The sequence below is a fragment of the Colletotrichum fioriniae genome, assembly GCF_027942845.1.
Source record: "Colletotrichum fioriniae strain IMI 355084 chromosome Unknown scaffold_3, whole genome shotgun sequence".
Taxonomy (NCBI): Eukaryota; Fungi; Ascomycota; class Sordariomycetes; order Glomerellales; family Glomerellaceae; genus Colletotrichum; species Colletotrichum fioriniae.
Genome location: NW_027076839.1, coordinates 733,484 through 746,752, shown reverse-complemented (window position 1 = coordinate 746,752; position 13,269 = coordinate 733,484). Strand labels below are relative to the sequence as shown.

The 13,269-nt window shown below is 50.3% G+C and overlaps 3 protein-coding genes across 3 annotated transcripts; all 3 read left to right on the top strand.

Moving 5' to 3' along the window:
* Positions 1–4,415: 4,415 nt before the first annotated feature.
* On the top strand, positions 4,416–5,381 carry N0V96_003100 (uncharacterized protein; the record flags this gene model as incomplete). Its single annotated transcript, XM_053189741.1, has 1 exon — positions 4,416–5,381. The coding sequence occupies one exon, from the start codon at positions 4,416–4,418 to the stop codon at positions 5,379–5,381; it is 966 nt and encodes a 321-aa protein (XP_053052664.1).
* Positions 5,382–7,624: 2,243 nt separating this feature from the next.
* On the top strand, positions 7,625–9,171 carry N0V96_003099 (uncharacterized protein; the record flags this gene model as incomplete). Its single annotated transcript, XM_053189742.2, has 2 exons — positions 7,625–7,681; positions 7,744–9,171. The coding sequence occupies 2 exons, from the start codon at positions 7,625–7,627 to the stop codon at positions 9,169–9,171; spliced, it is 1,485 nt and encodes a 494-aa protein (XP_053052665.2).
* A 2,287-nt stretch (positions 9,172–11,458) lies between these two features.
* Positions 11,459–12,883, top strand: N0V96_003098 (uncharacterized protein; the record flags this gene model as incomplete). Its single annotated transcript, XM_053189744.2, has 1 exon — positions 11,459–12,883. One exon carries the CDS (start codon positions 11,459–11,461, stop codon positions 12,881–12,883), a length of 1,425 nt encoding a protein of 474 aa, XP_053052667.2.
* Between the last annotated feature and the right edge of the window lie 386 nt (positions 12,884–13,269).

The window sequence follows — 13,269 nt, the reverse complement described above, 5'->3', positions numbered from 1 at the left end:
TGACTAGACCTCTGACGGTTAGTGAGAGAAATGAGGTCAAACTGAAAGAATGAATGTGGCCCAAGGGCAGTGAAAGAATGTCGTGATTATCGTGATGATGAGAGTGAAAAGAATATTGTCTGGGGAGGCAACATTGCCTTCTTTTTATCTCGGATTTTGCTCGCCATTGTGTTGACATCGTCTGGCAATAGAAGACTTGGAATGCTTTGTGAAGCTTTTCGATGCCGCAGTAGTTGCCCCTGTACAAGGGAACCACCTCGAAGAATGCAACAATATCCTCTTCATGCCTCGTCTGAGCCCAGTAGTAGGCGATGCTTCGCCTCTGCCCTACCACCTGAAGGCCTACTTGTGGACATTAGCTTAGAGTCAACATGATCTGGCCCTAACTCTCAATGCGCAGGGCTAAGAAGGATGGTTGAACAAGAAAGCCGTTGGCTTGGCTCGGACTATGCCGGCTAGCAGAGCGAGACCTCAGAATCCAGTCGCGCATAGAGAGGCGGTTCATGTTATTGTTGCACAAAAGACTCAGGATGGAGTGCGGTGTTTCTCGGAATCGAACCTTAACTATTTGAATCCCTCTGGACAAAGCGTTAAGCGGTAGGTATGCTGTTTTCTCAACTGCAAGGCCTAATTCAGATGGATTCTGCAGCAACTTCAAATTCACAAAGACCTGTAAATTTCAGCCATACTTTCATTCTCTCAAGAGCGTATGCCGCGTCACGATCCTCCATATCTAGCGATATGTCGACGCGGCCTCGGGCCGTGGGACTATACTATGATTGCCAATCGCAGTCTAGAACAGACCACGTTCTCCGCACTTGTGCCGTTTTCCTGGGTAAGACATTGTCTTGCTCGGATGCGCCACCTTGAGCCCCGTGAGGGGAGGGTCACCATGGTAATGTCGGCAATATGTGCGCCGTAATGTCTAAGATTTTCCGGCATTTGCAGGTGTGAAATGCAGAAGCTCCCCTGAGAGCCCTGGGAGTCAATCTCGTGCCGGCCCCGTGGTATTTCACAACAATCCCTTGGCAGAGCGTTCTACAAACATTCCAGGTGGCCTCGGACCGAGTGCTACATATGTGTCCCTAGCCTTGTTGAAGTCTTGTTTTTGAACGTTGTACAGCATGCCTACTGGTGCGCCAACAAAAGCCTTGCCGGTTCATGCCGGCTATTCAGCTGGGTTTATGCAAGACGGGTCTCGTCATTTATTGCCGCAAGACTGTCTTTGGCGCTTTCCTATTCGACAACACCATCACAGGGGTAGATTCATGGCGTGATTGACCCTGCGACGGTGGTACGGTGGCGGAGGAGGCGTCCACTGAGGTAGACTAGGAATAGACATATCTCGAAGCTTAGCATAGACAGGTGGAAAGAGTGAGATGGACTGTGTGACTGTGTCTACACACACCCATCAATTCGTGTCCCAAGATCGTGTAGCCGGGCCCCGGGCAAGGAATGAAATGCGGTAGGTAGTGCTGCCAGTCATCTATTTCCATTCTACCTCCTTGGTTGACCAGGCATCATTGCCATAGTGCTAGGCTGACAGTGCTGGAAATTCGCCATCGTGTCTTCCCATCTCCAGAAGGAAACAATAACTTCGGGATGACTTCCCATGATCACGTGGGCCCCGCTATCACTTGCTAAATTCGTAATGGGACCTGACATCAAGTAAGCCAAGTGCGGGCTGCAGAGATCAAAAAGAATTACCTGCTGAAGTGGTCCTTCGTACGGATATCTGTACGCAGACTGTAACGCCCCTGAATCAGATTTGATTAAGGGCGGCGAGGGGTAAGGTCCATGCGCTTTGGTCTTTGCTTTGTCTTGTGAACTTGTCCTCCTCCCTACAATGGCCGAGTTGACTTTACATTCAATAGTCCTTCTTCAACGTAGATCCTTGTCGACGAACGCCTATCTGAGAAGGCGGATTCGCCTTGCAGGCCGCCTCAGCAAGCTTACACGTACGTTCACATAGAGCGTCGCTGGCGATGCTGCATGCAGAGTTTAGTAACTCAGAAGTTGTTTGCTACTGCGAGTATTACATAGGTAATATTCTATAAAACATACAACTGTCCATCCTCTTGGCTTGCTATATATTCATTCCCCAATCACCAGGTGAACTCATCAGAAAACTGTCCTGCTTGAACACAATCGTCACACACTTCGACTTCTTTACAGTATGTCAGATTAAATGTCGAGCCACACTCTGATTTCTTGGACTAAGGAATAGAGAGTCTGAGTCATGATTTAATCATGTGTTGGACCTTACTCGACGTAATTGACATGCGTCGGACGTTTACTTAGAGTCCCGCACAGGTCTGTACCGCCAAATCATCCTTGCTGTACCCAAACATGTTGAACTACTGCCTTCATCTCTTACTTTATCTCTGTTGCGATATCACTATGGACACGGGGGAAGCCTTGGATGCGAGTGCCGTCATCCGGCTCATTGATCTTTTCATTGAGGCATTCTTCATTAAGCACTATCCGTAGCGACCGTAATCGGTAACATAAAGACAGTGGCAGAATTTGAGTACACGACAGAACCAGTTCACAGCTCTTGAATAACGGGGTCGCGACAAGGCATCCCGTTTCAGGGATGCAAAAGTTTTGAAACGGGCGATAATGCAGGCCAACGAGTGCAGCGTGGTGGCTTACCGCAAAGAGGAAAGCGTCCGCAGAACCCATGCGCGGACAGGGATTGAATATCGAACCCAATAATTAAAGGGGTTTGCGGCTGGCGTTTAGGCAAGCTTACTCCTCGCTTCTTAAAGATTATGGATTCATTCAGACCTGACAGAACGGATAGCCGCCGAGAATTGTCGTGTAAAAAGGGGTATGACCTACCCAACTGGATGGTCTATGCCTCCAAGTCGCATTATCCCCACTTGTTGGCAAGCAAGCGACCCCCTAGCAATCGCATCCAAGAGTCCCAACCTTTCCGCGGTGCCGATTGACCGGCCCCGAAGTTCGGGAAAGTCATCCTGTTTTACTATGTCTTCACCGAGCTGCCCATATTGATTCTCGATGGCCCCTCCTAGGACATTGTGGTCCGGAAATGAATGAACATGTATCGATGACGCGACACGTCTTTTTTCTGCCCAGTCGTCAAACCGAATTTTCATATATCCTAGCCGACATCGCTTAGAACAGCGCTCCTTCGCTGCGCCCACATACCGACTTACCCGGGAGCGAGAGACCGCTTACCTAAGGCGAAAAACACGAGCCCCTGAGCGATCATGACCCATCTGCAAATCCTTTTCTGCCGATTGTTGGATTCGGTACTCCGTAAACTGGGTTCTCAGGTGAAGGTCCAGAATACGAAGGAAAACCTTGACTTTGCCTGTGGGAGGGTGACATCGAAGTCACGTCCGCCGCTTTCTTAAAATACATCCCCAACGTTGTCTAGGAGTGCCGAGCTCATCAACATCAGCTTCGTGGTGTCAAAATCAAACGCGGGCTAGGTTGTTTGTATTCCTGATACAGCCAATGGTTAATTCACAATTTAAGATTTGGGCATCTAGCCTTTGTGCTGTTGATCTTAAGAACAACTGGGGAATAGCAGACATTCTAGTCCTGACGGGTCTGCTGCTCACTGCATGACTTGAGATCTCCGGTGGGTGGACCACGTTGTAAATGTGAGCCTCTGCTAAGCCATCCCTGCTGATAGGAGTCAGGGGGTTAGAGTTGCTGATAAGGTTGCCAAGTTCTCAGATTGAGGACTGTTAGTGAGAAACAGTCGTACGTACAGACACAACGCATTCAAATATCCAAGCGTGGGATACCGTACGGAGTACCATGATCTGGATAAACAATAAGCTTGATATTTGAGTGTGTGCGACCAACGGTAGCTGCAGAAGTCATAGATCGTGGTGGAAAATAGAAGAGCCCCCCGGCTATTGTTGCTGGGAGTTTACGAATGGGCTGATCTCCCGGACTGTTCTCATCGTCGCATCGGACGAAAAAGCGGATAACAATGGAATAACACAGACGCTAGTGATCTTGGGTGTGGTCCATGTCCAATCAACATTTGGAAACTAATCCATCGCAGGCATCGTGCGGCTCTGCCAAGTTAATTCACTTTGGACAAAACGGGATGCCCCACGAACGTGGTTCCCTTTTCGGCTGCATGCCGCTGCCAAAGGCGATGGCGTGAAACTTGGTCGGAAATTCAGAAGGGGCTTGATTACGTTGGGTATCCCTTTCTGGACGACAAGGCACAGCAATGGGCCATGGTCCAGTCTTGAGAGCTGAGTTGAGAATACTCTATAAGAAGTCGGAAGGGCTTTCGTCTCATGATAGCTTCCTGTTCGGTCATTCTCTTGCTCTCCAACGTTTCGTTCCTCGTCGTATGCCCTCCTTACTTCCCTCCCTTTTACTCATTTTTTTAACTTCTTCGTTCGCTTTACAGACACAGGATGTCTTCCCTTCTTTTCGCTACCGGCCTCCTCGCCGGCCTGGCTCAGGCCTACACCCAGGTCAACGTCGCCTCCCCTTTTATGACCAAGAACATCGATCCCATTGTCTACCCCGGCCAGTACGACAAGTCTCACTTGCACTCCTTCTTCGGCTCCGACGCCGTCACCATCAACACCAAGACCAGCGCCGAGCTCCAAAAGGGCTGCACCAACGCCGAGAACCCCAACGACTTGTCCGTCTACTGGATCCCCACGCCGCTCTACACCACCGACGGCGGCAAGACCTACGAGCCCATGCCTCTCTCGCGCTTCAGCGCCTACTACAACCTTGGCGAGACAGAGGCCGAGGTCGCTATTCCCCAGAACCTCCAGATGGTTGCCGGCAAGGCCACCGCCACCACCGAGGGCGACATGATCGCCGATGCCCAGTCCTCGTGGGCCTGCGAGAACGGCGGCGGCGGCAGCACCGACGCCAACGGTTTCCCCTCGTCGACCTGCGGCACCCACCTCCAGCAGCTCCTCTACTTCCCCCAGTGTGTCAACACCGAGACCCTCGAGACCGCCTACAAGACCAAGCGCGGTGGCAGCTGCCCCTCCGGCATGAAGTCCATGCCTCAACTCCGCTTCTCCATCCGCTACGACCTCCGCAAGGTCCTCCCCAACGGCTGGAGCGGCACCGCGCCCTTCAAGCTCGCCTGCGGCCCCGCCTGGTGCTCTCACGGCGACTTCATCAACGGTTGGACCACGGAGGCTGCCACCAACATGCTCGCCACCACCAAGGAGAAGCAGAAGTTCTCCTCCGTCAACGGCGCCCTCGGCACCTACAACTCCGGTCCTACCTGCAAGGCCACCGACGCTGACCCCTCCCACGGCACCGGCGACTACGCCGAGAGCGTTGCCGCCATGAGCAAGCGTGACGTCGAATCCTGGGGTTGGTCCACCAAGTCGCGTTTTGTTCGCGCATAAATCAGAAGCATCACAGCATTTGTGGAGTTGAGCAGCGGCGTTGTTGTACATAGACCGTCACGTGTCGAACACTTCTTTGTATCATACTACCTACTTTAGAGGAACGAACATACTTGGCTCGTTGAGCCAGCTGGAGAGTGCAGTAGAGGCTTGATCGCACTACTCGCACCGGTATACAAAAAACCCAATTTTTGACCATTACGTTGCCCATCATATTTGTTACACGCTTGCAGAGTTAAGCTTTTCTTGGAGTCTATCGAAAACGCTCAGATGAATAAAGACTGCTGGCGTCGGCAGTTATCGACTTTCCGAGCGACGAGGCCGCACGATGACCATGACGCAAGATGCTAAAGCTGTAACTCGGTTGTCAAACTTGATGAAAGCCAATGGCCCCGTCAAAAGATTTTTCATCGGGGCTGGGGTCTGCCTTACTCTCCTTATAGAACACGTGCTATGATCAGCGCCCCCAATAAGATCTTCTATGCTTAAGTTTGAGGTAAAGCAACCAGCAGTCCATCAATGCCGTGCAGCTTGGACCCCACTGTCGTCTGATCTAAACGACCTGGCAGCCCGCGGGGTTGTTTCAAGACTAAAATTACTGGTGTATCGAGGCGATGATCAAGGAAACAATGTTAAGGCCAATGAGAAAGGAGAGGATCAAGGGAATTCTTTTTATTTATCAAGGATAATTAACTACATTTGACACTTCGGTTATAGCTGTTGTGAAACCCCATGTCTTCGTAGCTTCTTCCACCCCTTGAACGACATGATAACTGTCCTTTTTGTGCCCCTTAGTTGACTTAGTCATGCTGGATCTTGAGATTTGTTCTATTTCCCAGCTAACGTCATCTCAAAAAAGTCCAAGCATCCTTCATAGACATTAATCATACGTATTCTCGTCGGAAATATGGTATCACCAAGCTGACTTCCCCTCGGCGAGGAGAGGAGTTTTGATTTCTTTGTGGGTCAAGTCAGACTTGCTGCCTCCTTGTTTCTGGGAAATCCGTCTGTTTAAACCTTTGAACATACGACCAAGAGCCCTGAAGGCTCTCCAATTGGCGCTTCGAACTCCTCCAACGTCACATAAGGTAAAGGACCGAATCTGGAAATCCTAAATTACGCAAAAATTGGGACTGGTTTCTGAAGAGTAAGGCGTCTTTCACCTGAAATTTACGCCGTAAGACAGTTCTCAGAATATGGAGTAAAGGCGCGGTCCGTCTAGCACTTGACTGACGCTCCAGCAACCGCAATAGCCCCGGTCCCAGTCGTAACTTCGAAGAAGTAAACCGTAGTGTTCCAATGCGGGAATTATAATTCTTCCATGCTTGGTGCTTGCATGTTTGTCTGTTCAACTGTTAAATTGTTCAAATGTTTGTTCGTGAGTTCGTTGATCAGTCGGTTTGCTTTTGGGTTTTCGTCGCCACATGGTAAGATCGCGAACTCCCATCCAACCGCAACGATCCATGCACCGGAAACCTAGTCAAGACGTGGAAATAATCTATAGTGTGCGTATGCGAAATCTTATCAAAAAGCCAATTGCAAACATCTCCAAACACCTTTAGCAAACGTGCTCTCATTCGAAGCCTGCTCCGTTGGATGGATGGCAACGCGAACCAACGGCGCAGCACATGCTGTTCTGTCCACGTGACCAACTGCCATCCACATGGTGCACTTGTTTGCGCCGGATGAGATCTATCCGAGATGAACGCTTTACTGTGTAGAGCCTCAGCTGCTGGTTATGATACGATTTTTGATGTTTGCTCCTTGCCAAACCCCTGGAAGTCAACCATCGATCCCGGCAGAGGTGCGTGCCGGAGCTACTCCAACCCGCGCCACGCGAATGCAACCCCAGACCGGAACCATCAGCACCAGCCCTAAATCGTTAGTCTTATTGACTGCTGCGTTGGTCGCGGGCAAATTGTATTAAGCTTCATTGTCTACACCAATCATCGACGCGGGTATGGAACCGTTGACGTCCTTTTGTCGCTGGCGTGCTTGGCGGGGTACATTGGAATGTGTTGACCGCGCGCTTCTTCGCTCATCTCAGACACAACGATGTTTCTTCCCAATGAACCATAAAGATGGAGAGTAACCTCGTGGAAGTGGAAAAGCTCCGTTCCTCAATGTGCAAGAATATCAAGCCGCCTTTAGATACCTGCGCTCGTCCGTACTCCTAGCCCTGTTGAGGGCACCTTTTGGGCAAGATGAGAGCCTCATTCGCCGGACTGGCATCCATAGCTGCAATGCAGTTAGGCGTCACGGCCGAACTTCTTAACTTGCATATGAGGTCTGGCAGCGCAGTATGTACCACTTTCAGAAATCTCAGTCGCTGAAAATCAAGCTAATATGAAATCATTCACAGTGCATGGTACTCTCCGATCAATTACCAGGGAAGGTGTCATATCCCAATTCGACGCAATACGCCATTTCCAACAATTACTGGTCAGAACCACAGGCCGAGGTCCATCCAGCCTGCTTCGTGACGCCTGAAAGCGCAATAGAGGTCTCCGATATTATCAAGACTCTCACTTCTCTCGGGGCACAGTTCACAGTCAAGAGCGGCGGTCACACGGCGTTCGCAGGCGGATCAAATGTCGAAGACGGTGTCACCATTGACCTCGCACGCATCAATCAGGTGACTGTATCAGATGACCGTCAGACAGTGTCCATTGGAGCTGGAAACCGCTGGTACAATGTCTCACAAGTGCTTGATCCACTGGGTCTCGCCGTTGTCGGGGGCAGGGTCAATGATGTTGGCGTCAGCGGGCTCATCCTTGGAGGCGGTATCTCTTTCTTCTCCGGCGAGTATGGATGGGCTTGCGACAACGTGCGCAACTTCGAAGTCGTGCTGGCCTCTGGCGAGATTGTTGACGCTTCCATGTCTGAGAATCCTGACTTATACTGGGCACTTCGTGGGGGTGGAGGCTCCAATTTTGGCGTCGTGACCCAATTCGACCTCGTCGCTTTCGAGCAGGGAGATGTGTGGCTTCATAACCCCATCTATTCTCTATCTTCCAGCTCAGATCTCGTGACAGCATTCGTGGACCTGGTTGTTGATGGTCTACCATCAGACCATGATGCGCACACGTTCTTCGTGATTGCCAACTTCCCAGGATATGGCGACATCATTGCGAACTACATGTATCATGCCAAACCTCCGACGGTTACAGAGGATGTGCCGCCCGTATTCGCCGACGCGATATCCGTTCCCGGGGCTGTTTCAACAACGACGCTGGTGGCCAATATTTCCACTCATACGATCAACCTTTCGGAACCCTATGGAATGCGCAAGTCTTGGGCAGGTATTTCCGTCTACCTCAAAGAGGGCTCGGCTCAATTCCTTGAAGATATTATCCCGTTGTGGCAGGTTCATGCCCAGGATCTAATGACTGCCGCCGGCAAAACGAACACAACATTATCACCTCTGCTCGTATATCAGCCGATATCAACGAACATCATTGAGGCTATGCAAAAGAACGGCGGCAATGCGCTCGGACTCACACCTGCAGAAGGTCCGCTCGTTCATATCCAGGTCACCACGCACTGGGAGACGTCCAAATTAGATTGCCTCGTGGAGGAAAGCGTAGCAAGGCTAGTTGATGAAATTGATGCTCTTGCAGAGGAGAGAGGCCTTGCGGCAAAGTATATCTACATGAACTACGCGGGCAAGCATCAAGACGTTTATGGAGGCTATGGATCCGAGAACCGCGACCGGTTGAGGAAGATTTCCAATGTCTACGACCCGGAGAGATTATTCGAAAGGCTATGGAGGGGATATTTCAAGGCATAAAGAACTCTCGGCTCTTGTGAGTTCCAGACATTGTGCCTGCTTGGCCATATAACGGGGATGGTTCAAAACTTCCGCTCGACCCTCCTGACTCTGATGAAAGAGTTACTTGGATGTACCCCGAGCCTGGATGGATGCGAGCTGAGCATTGGCGATGTGCTCAGACGAATTGTTCGTATCTAAGAATGATCACGCGTAAAAGAGCTTCCGCTCCTTCGACACGATGAGGTGTAGTCTGCGATATCACAACACTGTGGCGGAGGTGGTGGTGGCATTGGATGCTCTATTGTCTCCAAATGGTTACCATTTGAATGGTGGATTATGAGTAGTTCACAAGTGATAAATCGTAGATTTAAAGTTAGTAGAAAGTATAACTATCCAGGTTCACACTTATATGAACGATATTTCAATGACTTCTATGGAGAGCGTCGCGAAATTACAAGTTGCGAGAACATCAGCATTTCGCAAGGGAAACCTGGCTTTATGACATTGCTTGCGCCTTGGCAAAGTTGTGAGGCCATTATTAGTCAGCTTTTATCCTGTTAGTTGAGGTGAAGCGAAGAGTCTGTGGGGCACGCCGAAATAATGAAGACGCCGATCTCGCTATATCTAATCAATCTCTCAAACTTAATCACCTACTAAGCACTGCGTTTAAATATCAAGAAAAGGACTAGTTACTTGTAGATCTCTTTGTTCTGTATTCCTACCTCTTCTTAAGCCACCTTAAACGCAAACATCTCATTGTCGCATCGTCAACCACAGATTGCCTCGGACAACCCCGCGCATCACCACCTTGGTATCAACATATTCGACTTGCCCCGACAAGCCGACAAGATCAGCCCACTTAAAGACACATAATGGATATCCAAATTTCGCCAGCGACAATCGACGACATCCCAGAAATCCTGGAACTCGCCAAGAAAGCACGCGTGGACATGTACCCGCATCTGGATGAGCAATGGCGCGCCATGAAGGCCGGGCAAGATCTTGCAACGTTCCAGAAGACATTTTTCAATCACCCAGATGGAGCCTTTATTGTCGCACGATCAGACAACCAAATCATTGCGACAGTTGGATATCAACACTACGACTACCGGTTTCCCCAGCTCACTCTACTACCCGATGGCGTCGTCGAAGTTGTGAGACTTTTCGTGGTCCCGGCTTGGCGACGCGGCGGATTGGCATCCCGATTAGTTTCGGCTTTGGAGAAGGCGGCGAGAGAAGCGGGCCTGAAACAATTGTATCTTCACACTCACCCGTTCTTACCGGGAGCGATCAAGTTCTGGGAACGGCAGGGATTCGTGGTTTTGGATATTGATCGAGATGATGCTGTGTGGCAGACGACGCATATGAGCCATAATGTTGACTGATGATGGCAATCCTAGGCAATGACGAATGGGCCAAGGTTGCTGAAGACGAGGATTAGCCACCGATAGGCGGTTTGATTGTAGATAAGAGAATCTCAATTCGCGCACTGCGACCATCAGACGCAGAAGGGAAAGGTCGGCAGTGACCCGATTTGGCCAGCTGAGCTATTACTGCTTGGTGATAGCTGAATGTGTACGAGAAGATGGTTGCATCGAATCATTCCCTAACGGTATCTCTATCTTGTTATTGCGGGCAACAACTAAAAGTTTTAGCCACTATTATTCGGCACCTAATTTGACCTGAGATTATTCTGCTGTTCATCGTCAAACCTAACATGAAATTGTCCGATCACAAATTGACATTGATTAGCTCCATAGCTTCCGGGTGGCTTTAGTAGGATTTGGTGATGGTTCTGTCTTTAGCCGGCTGAGTAAAGGCAACTTCCAACACCTGTGTCCACAGCCATACTTGAAAGTGCTGAGTTGTGATGTTGGCAGGGAATGATAGAGGCGACCTCGTGTTGGTTGTAACTTTTGAGTCTTGCCCGCAGGATGATTTTAGCGGGTCTGTATTGAGGCCATTTTGACTCCACAGAACCAATAGAATTATAAGAGAGACTGTTCCAACCCGATCGATGCTTACCTTACCTTCATGGTATCACCCATCCAATTTTCCTTCGTTTCACAACAAACTTCCATTCACGATAAGAATGTCGTCTTCCCCTGAACTGCTTGAGAAGGAACAATCTCATCATGAGAAAGAACCCATAATTCCACGTTACCGAGCTCACGCTCAACGGCCTCCTGGCGACGACCATCTGGAAGCACTCCGCGGTACGAGGCTGCCGCGCACGTGCAATTCCGACCAAACATGGATGTCGGCATGCGTGATTCACGGCATCCGTCACAATCATGGATTTGCCATGTCAGACACAGTCCGCAATTTCTGCTTGGATTCAGACGACAGAGCGTTCGCCCGAGCCCGCAATGCCCGGCTGATCATGAGTAACATTGTCCCGGACATGATGTCCAGCGATGAGAAGCCTTATTGTATTTGGTACCCAGGCGTCGCTAGCGAGGAAACCTACCGGGTATTGTTGACGCGCTACCCCGATATGCTATATCTTGTTGGGCGGGCGTGCGCAGTCGCCGGGTATGCCGATCTGTACAGTGAGCTTGGTCTCCTCCCCGAGGTCTCTGTTGCCGAGGAAGCTAGGGACAATTCCTCAAACAATGGATCCAAGATCATATTTGATAATATCATGCTTCAACCTGTCTGTTACGCCATTCTCGATGACTACGCCCGTTCAATCAACTCGGAGAACCCATTGTCACCTGCGTTCATGAACGGCGATACGGCAGTGCGGTCTTCTTTGGATGTTCGACTTGGCTTGAAAGATTACAAGGAGTGGGGAAAACATTATTTTAATATCGCCGAGGACTTCAATGTCGATGAGTTCTCATCACAGAAGACCAACATCGAGGAAGTCGCCCCCGAGCATATGGCGCTCTTTTACACTCCCCTCCTCTCGCACCTACCGACTACCAACAAGGATGCCTTGGTCCTTATGGCTGCTTATGAGGGCAATATCGAGCGATATGTACGCCTCCGCCGGCCGAAGATGCTCCATGACGAACAAGCGGCCGTAATACGCGGCATTTATAACAACACCACCTTTGCCAAGTGGTGGTCTCTCCAGAAAATAGATTATGGCAACTATGCAATCAAGACAGCCGTTCTGGCCCGATTCATCATGGTCAACGATCTGTCTCATATCGAACCTTACACCCCAACTGAAGCCGCCATGCCACATTTGATATGGTGGCCTTTGCTTCCTGCGGAAGTGACGTTGAGAGCACTCGTCCGCCGACGGCCTGATATGAACTTGCAAGTCGCCATGGCGTGCATCGCGGGCGACTACAGAGATCTCTGGAACGAACTTGCGCCAAAGCCATGCTCGGAGCTCCTGGAACAGGCAACACAGAAGGAGGAACGAAGTCCAAGGTTCCCGCAAAGCCCGAGATACCCAGACAGCCCCAACCGAAATTACTACGTTGAGTACCTCGAGAAGAGAGCTAGAGATCTTGGCATGGAACCCATTGATCTCCCGCGAACATGTTCCGAGTGCGAGGACGCGGTGGTCCGCGATAAAGAGCCTACAACAACATTTCTTGACCCGTGGATAATCGCTCGAAGGTACGCGATCGTGGACTCTAACCCCGACGAGTGCTACTACTGGGGTGCCGGCGGGCAACCCAATGCCACCAGTTGGGAGCTGTATATTTGCTCAAGTGAGGAGATGAGGCAAGAGGCAAGAGTTGAGGAGGGCCTGATATTGTATCGATAGAAGTTGGTTATCCTAAATGCTTCTCAACCCTGAGCGCCGGGTTTGTCCACGATAACACTTTGGCCAGGAACTATTACTCTTGCTCGAGCAACCTATGTGATAAAACCATGCAGCATTCTGCCACTTCATCATTGAACGGAACCTCCGTCCTCATCCCCGTGCCCATCCTCGGCCAAGACTCATCGAGATACGAGACCCTTGTATAGACAATTTTCAATTCTACGTCAAAGAATGTAATCTGTTCTTTTCAAGCTTTCCATGTTGCGAATACATGTCTCCTTACTTCGTTTCCTCGCAATGTACATGCATTGGATGTCCGCCGCACATGATTAAGACGCCCCCGGAGTCCCCCCAGCGGCTAACGCAGCGGACCCTAGTCGGTACTT